This window comes from Ustilago hordei (assembly GCF_900519145.1).
Source record: "Ustilago hordei strain Uho2 genome assembly, contig: UHO2_contig_03, whole genome shotgun sequence".
Taxonomy (NCBI): domain Eukaryota; kingdom Fungi; phylum Basidiomycota; class Ustilaginomycetes; order Ustilaginales; family Ustilaginaceae; genus Ustilago; species Ustilago hordei.
This window is the reverse complement of record NW_024545288.1, coordinates 318,142-331,846: the sequence shown is the minus strand read 5'-3', so window position 1 is coordinate 331,846 and position 13,705 is coordinate 318,142. Positions and strand designations below refer to the sequence as shown.

At 51.1% G+C, this 13,705-nt stretch overlaps 5 protein-coding genes across 5 annotated transcripts; 2 read left to right on the top strand and 3 right to left on the bottom strand.

Moving 5' to 3' along the window:
* Positions 1-128: 128 nt before the first annotated feature.
* On the bottom strand, positions 129-1,043 carry UHO2_01737 (uncharacterized protein; the record flags this gene model as incomplete). Its single annotated transcript, XM_041559174.1, has 1 exon — positions 129-1,043. One exon carries the CDS (start codon positions 1,041-1,043, stop codon positions 129-131), a length of 915 nt encoding a protein of 304 aa, XP_041415108.1.
* Positions 1,044-5,328: 4,285 nt separating this feature from the next.
* On the bottom strand, positions 5,329-7,038 carry UHO2_01736 (uncharacterized protein; the record flags this gene model as incomplete). Its single annotated transcript, XM_041559173.1, has 4 exons — positions 5,329-5,735; positions 6,051-6,205; positions 6,266-6,783; positions 7,006-7,038. The coding sequence occupies 4 exons, from the start codon at positions 7,036-7,038 to the stop codon at positions 5,329-5,331; spliced, it is 1,113 nt and encodes a 370-aa protein (XP_041415107.1).
* A 375-nt stretch (positions 7,039-7,413) lies between these two features.
* UHO2_01735 (putative IDH1 - isocitrate dehydrogenase [NAD] subunit 1, mitochondrial) lies at positions 7,414-8,547 on the top strand (the record flags this gene model as incomplete). The annotated part of the gene is made up of 1 exon (XM_041559172.1): positions 7,414-8,547. One exon carries the CDS (start codon positions 7,414-7,416, stop codon positions 8,545-8,547), a length of 1,134 nt encoding a protein of 377 aa, XP_041415106.1.
* Positions 8,548-8,884: 337 nt separating this feature from the next.
* On the bottom strand, positions 8,885-9,607 carry UHO2_01734 (uncharacterized protein; the record flags this gene model as incomplete). The annotated part of the gene is made up of 2 exons (XM_041559171.1): positions 8,885-9,207; positions 9,526-9,607. 2 exons carry the CDS (start codon positions 9,605-9,607, stop codon positions 8,885-8,887), a joined length of 405 nt encoding a protein of 134 aa, XP_041415105.1.
* A 171-nt stretch (positions 9,608-9,778) lies between these two features.
* On the top strand, positions 9,779-13,693 carry UHO2_01733 (uncharacterized protein; the record flags this gene model as incomplete). The annotated part of the gene is made up of 1 exon (XM_041559170.1): positions 9,779-13,693. The coding sequence occupies one exon, from the start codon at positions 9,779-9,781 to the stop codon at positions 13,691-13,693; it is 3,915 nt and encodes a 1,304-aa protein (XP_041415104.1).
* Between the last annotated feature and the right edge of the window lie 12 nt (positions 13,694-13,705).

Below are 13,705 nucleotides of genomic sequence, written 5' to 3'. Positions count from 1 at the left end.
GAGCATACCAAAGCATTTGTCTTGAGTAGGTTGTGACACATGTGGTCCATGCTCAGATGCTCAAGCCTTTTACTTGGCTGTAAGCACTGCCTTCACTGTCTCTACACTTTGTGTAGCTTTTATCTGCTTCAACTCCCCCCCTCAACAGCATATGTACCCCATTCATTATGCTGTTGTTTCAAGGTATACCCTCCATTCTTTAACATCATCGCATAGCTCGGGGACTCCATTTTGTATGCCGCTGCTGGTATTTGCAGGTGTAGCCCAGATCTTGCTTGCTGCATTGCCTGTCTCCCAATTGGCTTGGTGAGTACATCTGCCAAATTCCTTGTGGTGTCCATGTACTTGATTTGCACCCTTCCCTCTTGAACATTGTTACAGATGAAGTGATACTTGGTGTCGATGTGCTTAAGCTTCCAGTGCTGTGCTGGGTCTTTACTAACCTGTATGCAACCAGTGTTGTCTGAGTAGACCGTTGGGGTGCCAGTGGCAATGCCAATTGAGCATAGCAGCTGCTTGAGGAAGAGCACCTCATGTGTTGCTTCTGTGGCTGCAATGAACTCCACCTCAACAGTGGACAATGATATGCATTTTTGTGTTGCTGACTTCCAGGCTACCAGGTTCCCATACACTAATGCCACTGACCCCAATGTACTCCTTCTCTGAATGGTGGCATCACTTGCCCAGTTTGCATCACTATGCACAATCAGTGGCTCTTGTGACATATTTCCCCTATAAACTAATCCAACATTCTTTGTGCCTTCAAGGTAGCATAAGACCTGTTGTGCTGCCTGATAATGCTCTTGAGATGGTTCACACATGTGTCTAGTGAGGACACTCACAGTGAGGCTAAGGTCGGGCCGGGTGCTGTTGGCAACCCAGAGCAGCTTGCCAACAATCACCAGATACTCCTTCTGTTGTGCTGTGCTTGCAACAAGGGTTCCCTCTGGTATGCTCTGCATTGGAACCATGGTTGGCTTGGTGCATTTGTCCAGGTGCTTAGCCAGCACTTGGTCAATGTACCCTGACTGACCAATCATCATGGTGTGCATCATACGGTTTCGGCTGATTTTGATGCCGAGTGTCAGGGGTCTTGCGCCTGAAACCCAGGTCGGTCTGTCGAGATACTTGGTGACTATCAAACTGTGCAACAGCTATTGTCTTGGTATCGGTGACTTATCAAGTTGTGCAGTGACAGCAGGTGGCATTTGTTGTATATACTATTGTAGGTTTCGGCTGACCTCTGTGGACACTCCGTTCAGGGGTAGCTTGGCACAATCAATATCAATGCTTCAGTTATGATGACACCAAGGTCTGGTGTGGGTGTTGATGATGATGAGGTTGATGTCGTTGGTGATAAGGTTGGTGAGTGTTGATGATAAGGAGGTTGATGGTGTAGGTGATAAGGTTGGTGGCGTCAACACGAGTGTCCAGTGTGTTGACTTTGACACTTGAAGTGATCCCCAGACCGCAGTGGACTACTGCCTTCAGTTCTATCTATATCCGGACTGCTAACCTGCTATGGGGCACCTATGGACATCAGGTAGTGGTGATACAACACACACACTATGATGAGGAGCAACCTTGATAGATTGCTGCTATGCTGACTGTAACTAATATATACTTATGCTGAAGTGATAACTAGTTATGGTGAGTAGAGTGGATGAGGATCCACTTGACCTATGATGATGAGAAAGCATGGTTATATACCTCTTCACAGCATCGCCAGCGATGCTGCTCCTGCTCTCTCTCCAGAGAGTACCTTCTTCATCGAGTACTGCTCAGGGGCCTCTCCTGCTTGGGACCCCTGTGCCTCTTGAGTGGTGTCAACTCCTTCGACACTGCTCCTCCTCCTCATGACCTGGTGTCGACTCCTTCAACACTGCTCCTCCTCCTCATGACCTGCTTGCCGGTGTCCTATGACTCTTGTCTCTCAAGCCCCTGAGTGGTAACCATCTGAGCTTGGTCCTCTTTGTGGCTGTGCCTGCTCCTTGAGCTTGGTCCTCCTTGTGGCTGTGCCTGGCCCTCCTTGCATGTGGCTCGGTTCTCCTTTGCATGTGAGTCCATAGGAGTCCATGGTCTCCATGGAGACTGCACTATGACCATGCTCTCTACTGGTGTCAACTAGATCTTCGATACCTGTGCTCCTTCCATATGAACCAGCGACCCTCCTGCTTCCTGAGCATTTAGGCCCATGACACCATGCTTTCTCATCATCAAAGGTTGAGTGGATCCTCATCCACTCTACTCACCATAACTAGTTATCACTTCAGCATAATTATATATTAGTTACAGTCAGCATAGCAGCAATCTATCAAGGTTGCTCCTCATCATAGTGTGTGTGTTGTATCACCACTACCTGACATCCGTAGGCACCCCATAGCAGGTTAGCAGTCCAGATATAGATAGAACCAAAGGCAGTAGTCCACTGCAGTCTGGGGATCACTTCAAGTGTCAAAGTCAACACACTGGACACTCGTGTTGATGCCACCAACCTTATCACCAACACCATCAACCTCCTTATCATCAACACTCACCAACCTTATCACCAACGACATCAACCTCATCATCATCAACACTCACACCAGACCTTGGTGTCATCATAACCAAAGCATTGATATTGATCATGCCGAGCTACCCCTGAACAGAGTGTCCACAGAGGTCAGCTGAAACCTACAATAGTATATACAACGAATGCCACCTGCTGTCACTGCACAACTTGATAGTCACTGATACCGAGACAATAGCTGTTGCACAGTTTGATAGTCACCAAGTATCTCGACAGACCGACCTGGGTTTCAGGCGCAAGACCCCTGACACTCTGATTGCTCCGAGGGGTGCTACTGGAGAGAAGGTTTCCTGGTAGTCGATTCCCTCTCTCTGTGTGAAGCCCCTCGCCACCAGTTGCGCCTTGTGCTTTATGGGCACACCATCACCATCGAGCTTTAGCCAAAGCACGACCTTAGAGTCCACGAGTGGTACTCCTGGCAGGTGATTCACCACCTCCCAAGTCCCCATTGCCTCGAGTCCTTCCAGCTCTTTTCATATTGCCTCCTTCCAGAGCTGGGTGTCCTCACCATTCATTGCTTCCCCAAGCATTGGGTCCAGGTTCAGTACTGCTGTGTTGGTGGCACCTACTGTGCTGTCTACAGCTGGTAGGAGATCCTCCACTGCAGCTTCTGATCTGGTTTCCTCCTCCACTATGGCTGGCATGACACCCTCCTCCTTGACCTCTGTGGTCACCACAGGCTGGACTGCCTCCTGTTGGTGATCACTCCATCCTTTGTCCTCATGGAATGTTGCTGAGTTGCTCCATTGAATTGATGCAGGCTGGTCCAGGTTGCAAAACTTCCATGCTTTGTGCTCATTGTCATATCCAATCATGATGGCTGGCTTTGCTCTAGCCCTGTACTTGCCCTGCTGGTCCTTCTGTTGAACATGGACCCATGCCAAGCATCTGAAGACTCGCAGCTGCTGGGCCAGCTTGTGCACAGTAGTTCCATAAAAGGCCTCATGGGGAATGGTCTTGGTGGCTGATGGGGTGAGGTTCATCATGTGTGCTGCTGCTGTGATTGCATATGGCCACAACTCTCTGGGGCAAGCTCGACCAATGAGCATTGAGTGCATCTTTTCTTGGACTGATCTGATCGCTCTCTCTGCCTGTCCATTCTGGACACTGATCCCCAGGATGCTCTTTTGCCACTTGAAACCCTCTTGAGTTTGCCAGTCTTCAGCTCCTAAGCTGCACCACTCTCCTCCATTGTCACTGCAGAGTGTTTTGAGTTTCCTGTCTGTTGCTCGTTCCATCCTGGTGATCCACCTTCTCAGTGCCAGGAGTGCAGCACTCTTAGTGCAGAGTGGTTCCACATAGATCAGGGAGGAGAAGTCATCCACAGCAACTAGTGCATAGTGGTAGTTGGCATGGCCCTTAAGATCTGTCATCAAGTCTATGTGTACTAACTCTAGTGGCACCTCTGCTCTCTTCGACTCCGATTGGCTCATCTGTGCTCAGGTCTGTTTCCCTTGACTGCATGCATTGCAGTGCTTTGATTCATGCTCCATTCTCTCATCAGTGCCGAGGTAGTGTGCCTGGATTTGCCTTGTTTTATCTCATCCTGGGTGTCCAAACCTCTCATGCCAGAGGTAGCTATCTTTGTCTTCCTTCGAGTTGTTGTCTTGGTTTCCTGTGTTCTGGTTGTCCTCTGGGATGTCGTTGATTGTCTCCTCCAGCTCCAAAGCCAGTGCTTGTCCTTGCATGTCGAAGTGGCCTTGTCTCCTGTTCTTCCTGAATTGCACTTGGGTACCATCGTTCTGCTTTATGGTAGTCCCAGACTCATCAAAGATTACTCATGCACCATTCTCGATCAAGCCTTGTATGGACAATAAATTAGAATTGAGCTTCGGCACATAGAGCACATCCAATAGCTGGATGGTAGCCTCACCGACCTGAAGGGAGGCATCTCCTATGGCTTTTACCTGAAGCTTTTTGTCAGGGGTCTTGCGCCTGAAACCCAGGTCGGTCTGTCGAGATACTCGGTGACTATCAAACTGTGCGACAGCTATTGTCTCGGTATCGGTGACTATCAAGTTGCACAGTGACAGCAGGTGGCATTCATGGTATATACTATTGTAGGTTTCGGCTGACCTCTGTGGACACTCCATTCAGGGGTAGCTCGGCACGATCAATATCAATGTTATGATGACACCAAGGTCTGGTGTAAGTGTTGATGATGATGAGGTTGATGGTGTTGGTGATGAGATTGGTGATGTCGATGATAATGAGGTTGATGGTGTTGGTGATAAGGTTGGTGGTGTCAACACGAGTGTCCAGTGTGTTGACTTGATGCTTGAAGTGATCCCCAGACTGCAGTGGACTACTGCCTTTGGTTCTATCTTGATCTGGACTGCTAACCTACTATGGGCGCCTTTGGATGTCAGGTAGTGGTGATACAACACACACACTACGATGAGGAGCAACCTTGATAGATTGCTGCTATGCTGACTGAAACTAATATATACTTATGCTGAAGTGATAACTAGTTATGGTGAGTAGAGTGGATGAGGATCCACTCGACCTATGATGATGAGAAAGCATGGTTATATACCTCTTCACAGCATCGCCAGCGATGCTGCTCCTGCTCTCTCTCCAGAGAGTACCCTCTTCATCGAGTACTGCTCAGGGGCCTCTCCTGCTTGGCACCCCTGTGCCTCTTGAGTGGTGTCAACTCCTTCGACACTGCTCCTCCTCCTCATGACCTGGTGTCGACTCCTTCAACACTGCTCCTCCTCCTCATGACCTGCTTGCCGGTGTCCTATGACTCTTGTCTCTCAAGCCCCTGAGTGGTAACCATCTGAGCTTGGTCCTCTTTGTGGCTGTGCCTGCTCCTTGAGCTTGGTCCTCCTTGTGGCTGTGCCTGGCCCTCCTTGCATGTGGCTCGGTTCTCCTTTGCATGTGAGTCCATAGGAGTCCATGGTCTCCATGGAGACTGCACTACGACCATGCTCTCTACTGGTATCGACTAGATCTTCGATACCTGTGCTCCTTCCATATGAACCCGTGACCCTCCTGCTTCTTGAGCATCCAGGCCCATGACACTTTTCATCCCCTGCTGTACTGATCTGACCGTCCTTGCTTGTTGAGGTGAGCAGCATTCTCTCATCATTTACCATATGATGAGTTGCACCTGAATCAACAATCCAGGTGTTGTATGCTGATTGCTCCCCGCTTTCGATCACTAGGAAGGTGCACCCAAGTTCCTAGTGACTTGCTTCCTGTGCCACACAAGCAGCAGGTTCGCTCGTGTTTGGTGCAGGGTGGTTGTTGGTGTTTGTGCAATTATGAGCGATATGATTGGGTCCCCCACATGCATAGCATCTTGGAGGAGCTGAGGGATTATGCAGAATGTGCCTGCCCCTGGGCCCCTGCTCCACCTGACTGGTACCCCCTTGCTCTGTGCTTGTAGCAACCCTGGCTGCTCCTCTGATACAACCTGAAATCTCACCATCCTGCTGTTTCTTGGCAAGTGTGTGGTAGGCTTCATCATACTTACAGTCTGGTTTGGCCATCTTGAGTGCATCAACAGAGTTGGCATAGAACCAATCTTGTGCTGTGCAACAGTAGAGCGTGGATTTCTTTAGGTCCTCATCAAGGCGCTTCCCAAGATGTGCAGCATCGTTCCAAATGGAGTCAAGTTCCTTGCCTAGCCTGGCAACATCCTGATTGTACAGGCATATGGTGTGGATGCAGTCCTGCAGGCCCACTCACTTCACCATGTCATTCAATGTTAGTGCCTTCCTAAGCTTAGTGTAAAGTGTACTTCCAAGTTGGGCCTCCTCATCTGCACCCCTGATGGTGTATGTGTCGATGCAGCTTTCCAGGCTGTGATCACAGCAAGCATGGATAAGACCTACCAGCACCTTGTCCAGGTCCTCATCATATCCCTCGCTTCCAGGTGCTATTTCACCATATAAGATTTCCTTTGCATTGTGCACCCATTGCAGACAGTCGATAAAGGTGGGCTCCCAGGTGTGCCAGTTGTTATCACTAAGTTTCTTAATGTGTGCAATGGCACTCGAGATGTCCTTGGGAATCTTCTCTGCCTCCCCTCTTGGAGCTTGATTGCTAATGCTGACAAGACCCATCGCCCGTACAATTGCCTCCTCTGCTGTCAGCACCAGGTTTGCTAACTGTAGTATCCTGACCACCTGCATAAGCCAACCCTCCTCCTGACCATTGCCTGCAGTTGCAGCTGCTTGATCATCATCTCTCTCCTCCCTTCCTGTCTGTCCTGCTCATGTCGATGGCAGCATTATGCTTATTGTCGGACTCTTGATGACTGAATGTCGTGGGTTCGAGCCCCACGTTGGGAGCCAGTTAAAGTTTTCATGTGATTGATGATGATAATAATGGAGAGAGGGAGAGAGAGAGAGAGCGAGGAGAGAGAGAAGGAGTCTATATATATAAAAAGAAGAGCAGCAGAGAGCTGCATCGACTGCGGAGCATACCAAAGCATTTGTCTTGAGTAGGTTGTGACACATGTGGTCCGTGCTCAGATGCTCAAGCCTTTTACTCGGCCGTAAGCACTGCCTTCACCGTCTCTACGCTTTGTGTAGCTTTTATCTGCTTCAACTGAAAATGTTTTCGGCGATCTAAAAAAAAAAAAAAATTAGAATTTTTGCAATTTTTATCTCGCCGTGAGGATGAAATGATCGGACGATAAATGTTTGTGCGTTCGGCGCTGTTGGAGTTGTTGGCTCGCCAGTTGGACATGAGAGAGAGAAGAGTTGCGATCCGCACTGGATTGATTGTTGCTCCTGTTCTTGTCCATCTACCCTTGTGGCTCCACCATCTCGCCCATTCTCCTACACAGCTCTTCTTGTCTCGCCGTCTCGAACAGCATCATCACAGTCGATATGAACGCTCTCCGACAGCTCAACAGGGCCGCTGGCCTTGTCCTCCCTAACTTGCCTCAGGCTCTCCGACCTGCCACCACCCTCGCTGCTGGTACGCCCAAAATCTCCAAGGGCCCCACCAAGTATGGCGGCGTCTACACCGTCACTTTGATTCCCGGCGATGGCGTTGGTGTCGAGATCACCGACTCGGTCAAGGAGATCTTCGAGGTGACCAACGTGCCCGTCGAGTGGGAGCAGTTCAACGTTTCCGGCGAGACCCACGGTTCCGAGTCGCTCTTCAAGGAGGCTATGGAGTCGCTCAAGCGCAACAAGGTCGGCCTTAAGGGCATCCTTTTCACCCCTACCGAGACTGGCTCGCACAACTCCTGGAACGTCGCCATGCGCCAGCAGCTCGACATCTACGCCTCCCTCGTCATCTGCAAGTCGCTCCCCGGCTACCCCACTCGTCACAAGGACGTCGACTTTGCTATCATCCGAGAGAACACCGAGGGTGAATACTCGGGTCTCGAACACTCTTCCTACCCTGGTGTCGTCGAATCGCTCAAGGTCTCCACCCGTGCCAAGGCTGAGCGTATCTCTCGTTTCGCCTTCGACTTTGCCCTCAAAAACGGCCGCAACAAGGTCACCTGCGTTCACAAGGCCAACATCATGAAGCTCGGTGACGGTCTTTTCCTCAACACTTTCCGTCGTGTCGCTGAAGAGTACAAGTCGAGCGGTATCGAGTCGAACGACATGATCGTCGACAACACCTCCATGCAGCTCGTCTCGCGTCCACAGCAATTCGACGTCATGGTCATGCCCAACTTGTACGGTAACATCGTTTCCAACATCGGTGCTGCTCTTGTCGGTGGTCCCGGTATCGTTCCTGGTTGCAACATTGGCCGTGAGTTCGCACTTTACGAGCCTGGTTGCCGTCACGTCGCCAAGGACATTATGGGTACCAATGCTGCTAACCCCGCTGCTATGATCCTCAGTGCCACCATGATGCTTCGTCACCTCGGCCTCGACACCCAGGCCAACCAGATCGCCGAGTCGGTTTACAAGGTTATTCACGACGGCAAGGTCCGCACGGCTGACATGGGCGGCAAGAGCAAGACCCACGAGTTCACCCAGGCTGTTCTCTCCAACCTTTGAGCAGCACAAAGCTGACGAGAAAGCAAGTCTGCAACATGCCAAAAATCCAAGAGCTTCCATTCGACGTCGACACGGACCATCACAAGTTGTCCCTCATACACCCAACCTTGACCGCTGCAATCTTACCCGCATTAAACAAGCAAGCTCGGAAAGCTACAATGGAGGCGACTGTACGGATCCTTATCGACACTGTATATATCACACACACACACACACACACACTTACGATTCGATCCTCATTTTTGTGCAAGCATGCTTTGATTCCCAGATCAACGACAGACTTTTTGATTGCGTGACAGATGATCGCATGAACGGCGCTCAATGGGTAGAAGAGAGCTCAGGACCTATGCTGAGTCTGTCGTGACAATGGGGCGCAGGAAGCAAGCAAGGCCAAGCGACTGTGGTAGGGGTGAACGAAAGCAGCTTGGTTCAGCGTAGGCTGCTGAGAAGCAGTCTTGACACGAGCGGCTGATGAAGAACGAGCTTTCTTGGCCCTCGATTCGCTCGATACCCTGCTTTCGATGGCAGCGGTCATGTCTTGAGATTCGTCAGACACGCTTCGTCTCCTTGACTTGCGCTTTTGAAGCTCCGACAGAGCTTTTGCGACAACAATCTCGCCTTGGCTACTGATGCGCAGGACCGGTAGATCGGATGCGAGTGCTGTAGTGGATCAGCTTCGATGATGCGACATTGGCTTTTGCTGGCGCAGCAGATAGCCTTGTTGCCAAGTAAGATCGTCTTGAGCCGCTTCCTTGCGCTGTCTTTTTCATGGCTGTTCGGTTTGCTTTGAGCTTGATCGAGTGCTTGCTGAGTTGAGATCGCTTAGAGTCGGCCATGGAACCGCTTGACCATCTCCTTTCTCCGGACTGAGAAGCTTTCTACTGCAACTTGGCTTGCTGACGGTCGGCTATACAGACTTGACCGAGCCCTACCTGTCATGGCTCGTGGTCAACCTCCACCTTTCGATTCTGCTCTCACCAATTTCAACCGAGCTTTCTTCTTCTTCTTCTTCTTCTTCTTCTTCTTCTTCTTCTCTTCTTCTTCTCTTCTTCATCATCATCTTCTTCTTCCTTCTTCTTCTTCTTCTTCTTCAGGTCGCCGACAGAAACGCACCGTCACATTTGAATCTTCTCATCCTTTACTGCGCCCTTCTGTCCACACCACCATTGCCCACATCTTTCGTCCCACTGTAACCCAAACAGGCGATGCGCCGCTCCTACATCCCTTCGCTATGACCGACACACCGTCGAGCTCAGATAGGTCCTATCGACAGAGCTTGAACAAAGCCTTACACGTCTCACGCATCCTCACCGGCGCACTCGATGACGACCTAGGCATCAAGAAACCCACCACGACAACCAAGCTAGGGGCGAAACATCTAGCTGAAAACCAGGCCGCTCTACACGCAACTCTATCCGACCGCCTTCAACACGCCGTCTGCTCTTGGGATCACTTGGCATCTTTCCAACTCAACCAGAACGCAGAGATCGCGACTGGAGACTTGGCTCTGTTTCTACTCTCACGGATTCACAGCTGCTTGGTAGAGAAGAAGAAAGATGTCGCTTCTAGGGTGGCGGTTCACGATGAGCGAACGCCTGCGCTGAAGCACAAAGGTATTCAGCCGAAGGAGGAAGTAGGCTTAGGTATCAAGCATGTCAAGCTTGTCACTACGCTACAGTCGCTATCATCGAGATGGGCGCTTGCGAAGCGCATAAAGGCGTACGATGAGGCGCTTTTCAAGCTAGCACCGAAAGGGTTTGGCAAAGCACAGGACAAGACCGCCTCGACCTTCAAGCTCACTGAACAGAACCGATTCGAAGAGGTGGATGAAGAGAGAGAAGTTCAACAACGTGCGAACGCTAGATTGGCCTTCAATGCCGCACGACAAGATCTTGCGAGTGTAGTCGACAGATGGGCGTCCATCTTGGTGGCACAAGGCTCAGGTTCAGCTACTGCCCTTGGTGGACCAGTGTCAGCGTCGACGGATGTAGTCACGGTGATGCTTCGCGTTGGTATCGTCGACTACCTCTCTTCGCTCCTCCGCTTAGGTTTTGGACCAAACGTCAATCCAGCAGCATCACAACCCAACCGTACTGCACCGACCAAAGATAAGATCCAGAAACGTGCAGCAGCAGCAACCACTCAACTGCTGCGATTCCTTTCAACCCACTCTGCTATGTCAGCCCTCTCATCCGTCATTGCACACTCTGACGCCAAGCTCGCTGCTCCTTCCTTCGTCAAAGCTGTCTCATCCCGCTTGCTCAGTGCCCAGCTATTGCGGCCAGACGGTGTTCGATCGCTCTTCATCATCACTTTTGGCCGTGCTGATCTAGCAGACGCAGCTGCTGAGCTCCAAGATGCCGATGGTCAGCGCCAAACCCAGAACAGCACAGCAGAACCAGGCAGTAACTCGCTAAAACGATTCGAACAGTGTGCAAGGCTGCTTCTCACAACTCCACAGGGTATGCCGCTTGATGTGTATATGCCAATCATTCTGCCTAATATCCTCGACATTCTAGCGCCGAATCTTGATCCGAAGTCGAATATCACGCCTCCACCGCAGGAGCAGATGCGAGCAGCAGGCTTTGTTCTGACGAGGCTCTCAGAACGTCATCCTCAACTCTTCGCAAAAGCGATGCACGATCGGGTCTATTCCAACTTCCGTCCTTCTTTGCCGTCATTGGGCACAAACATGGGTACGGAACATGCTTCGGTGGTGGTGACATCCGTAGAAGAGCTAGATAGCGCAGTTTCGGTATTGTCCAGTTTCCTACTCTTTTCCGAGCCCTCTCCGACTTTCTTCACGGTCTTATTCGAGCCGATCTTGCCGCAGCTCTTGACGTTGTACAACTTGCTTCATTCGCCAAAGCAGGGAAATGGGAAAGGCAAAGTTCGATCTCACGAAGCAGGCACTCAGAGGGATAGGCTTAAGGTTGAAGTTGCAAACTTTCTCAAAACTTGGATCCGGCTTGTCGACGCTAAACACGGAGCAAAATCGCTCGTTGAAGGCGTCCAAGCTGCCGAAACCGGGATTGGTTACCACCCTGCTGCTTCCAACAGTGACGATGATGGATTCGCGTTGTTCTGGAGCGAACAAGATGACGGCATAACCATTCGATATGGTCAACCCCCCACTTCTAGCGAGCAAGATCTCTCCTCACTACTCAAGGATTTAAGCCTGGCCGCACTAGCAAAGCAAATCAGTGCCGGGAACGATGACCAAGTTGACCTCAGCAAAATCGCTCCTGATCTTTCGGCCAGGCTCGGGTTACAACCTGATCCGCGACTCGTAGCGACTCTGCTGAAGGGGGCAGATCGGAAGGATCTGGCTAGGTTGCTGTTGCCATCTGTGCTCAATATCTATATGGCGCAGAAGTCGGCTTCCAGGGTAAAGATAGTGAGTCAGGATGGTGGGGTCGGGAGCCAGACAAGGTCGGTGTTGTATTTGCAGTTGATCTTGCAGCTGTTCGATGCGTTCGGGCCGGATTTGCTGCAGGGTGATCTTCAGGCGATGCTTGCGTTTGTTGACTTTTCGCTCTCGAGCCCTAGTCAACGTCAGGCACCGCCACAGCACGATAGTGGAAGCAAAGAGAAGAAAGTGCAAGTCAAAGAGGAAATGCCTTTCATTTCAGCCAAAGGTTCCGCGGCGCAATCAAAGGCCTCGTCGTTGTTCAACATCGCAGCTGACAACGCACAGGAAACTGCACTCGCTGAAGCGAAACAAGAGGAGCCAATTGAGGAAGAAGAAGAAGAGGAGGAGGAGGAGGAGCTCCTCACAACCGCCCTCTCTCTCCTCCTCTGCCTGCTCGAATCGGACCCCACCCTTTCCGCAGAATCGCAACCAATGCTTCTCGTCATCTCGGACAAGATCGAATCCCTCCTCGACTCCACCTCGCCTGAAATCCGCAGTCTAGCAAAAGAAGCAAAACTCGTATTACTCGCTCGTCGTACTGCCCATCTTTCACCCACTCCCTCCACTCCCGCACCTAGCACCAGCACCACCACCGAAACCTCATCCCGATCCCTCCGCTATTCCCAAGCACAATCAACATACCAAGAAGCACTCAAACTCCTCCAAGACCCCATCCTACCCGTTCGTGCCCACGGCCTCGTCCTTCTCCGTCGTCTTGTTTCCGACGATCCCAAATCCGGCGGGCAAAACGTCGGAGAGCTCGACCCAGCATTGATGCCTGCGATATTGGATATCTTCTTGCATGCCGTACAGGATGAAGAGTCGTACCTCTACCTCAACGCTGTACAAGGTCTAGGGGTTCTAGCGGTGAGTGGAGGCGGGCAGACGATTGCCAGATTAGTTGGGATTTATATTGACAGAGATGACCGGCTCCTTTCGCAAGGTATGCCAGCCGGAGGAGTGGAGAAGAGGTTGAGGGTGGGAGAAGCGCTGCTGCAAGTTGTTCAAAGATGCGGGGAGGCAATGTCGGTACATTTGGATGGCGTTGTACCGCCTTTGTTGGCCAAGTTGGGGGATAGACGGTTGCCCAATGTGTTAAGGTCTAGTTTTGTTTCGATTTTGGGGACGATGGTTGAGGCTGTACCGTTGGCGATGGCGAGTAAAGGATATGCTGGGCGCTTGGCCGAGGTTTGTGTTGAGATTGTGGTGATTGAGATGGTTCGCAGCCCAAAATTGGGTGGGAAAGGGGTCAAGATGAAAGTCCAAGGCCAACGCATCACCGATGCTGACGAAGAGGAGAAGGTGGCAGAGCAACAGAAGAAATTGGATAGCGCAACAATCACAGATCCCAAAGTAGCACACCTGCGTCGAGCAGCAATGTTACTTCTAACTCTGCTGGTGAGGGGAACGCAGTTGCAATTGCAAGATCAACAGCATAACGAGGGTGGATTTGCCGAAAAACTGTCGGCGTTGAGGTTGCCGGGTGGTGGAATGCTGCCTTCTATCTCCACCGCGGATGAAAGTGCTGCCGTGGGGAATGGAGGAAAGAGGAGGTTGGAGAAGAAAGATCTTCTATTCCCGCCCAAAATGTTGCAGAGGTTGAAGCAAGTTGCGGCATACCTAGTCGCTAATGACAGCGATGCAATTCTTCGAACCCATGCATACGATTGTTTGCAACATGTAGAAGCACTTCTCCTCGAGCTTGTCTCGACCGATGTCGGACTTCTCTCCTAACTCTGCCTCGTG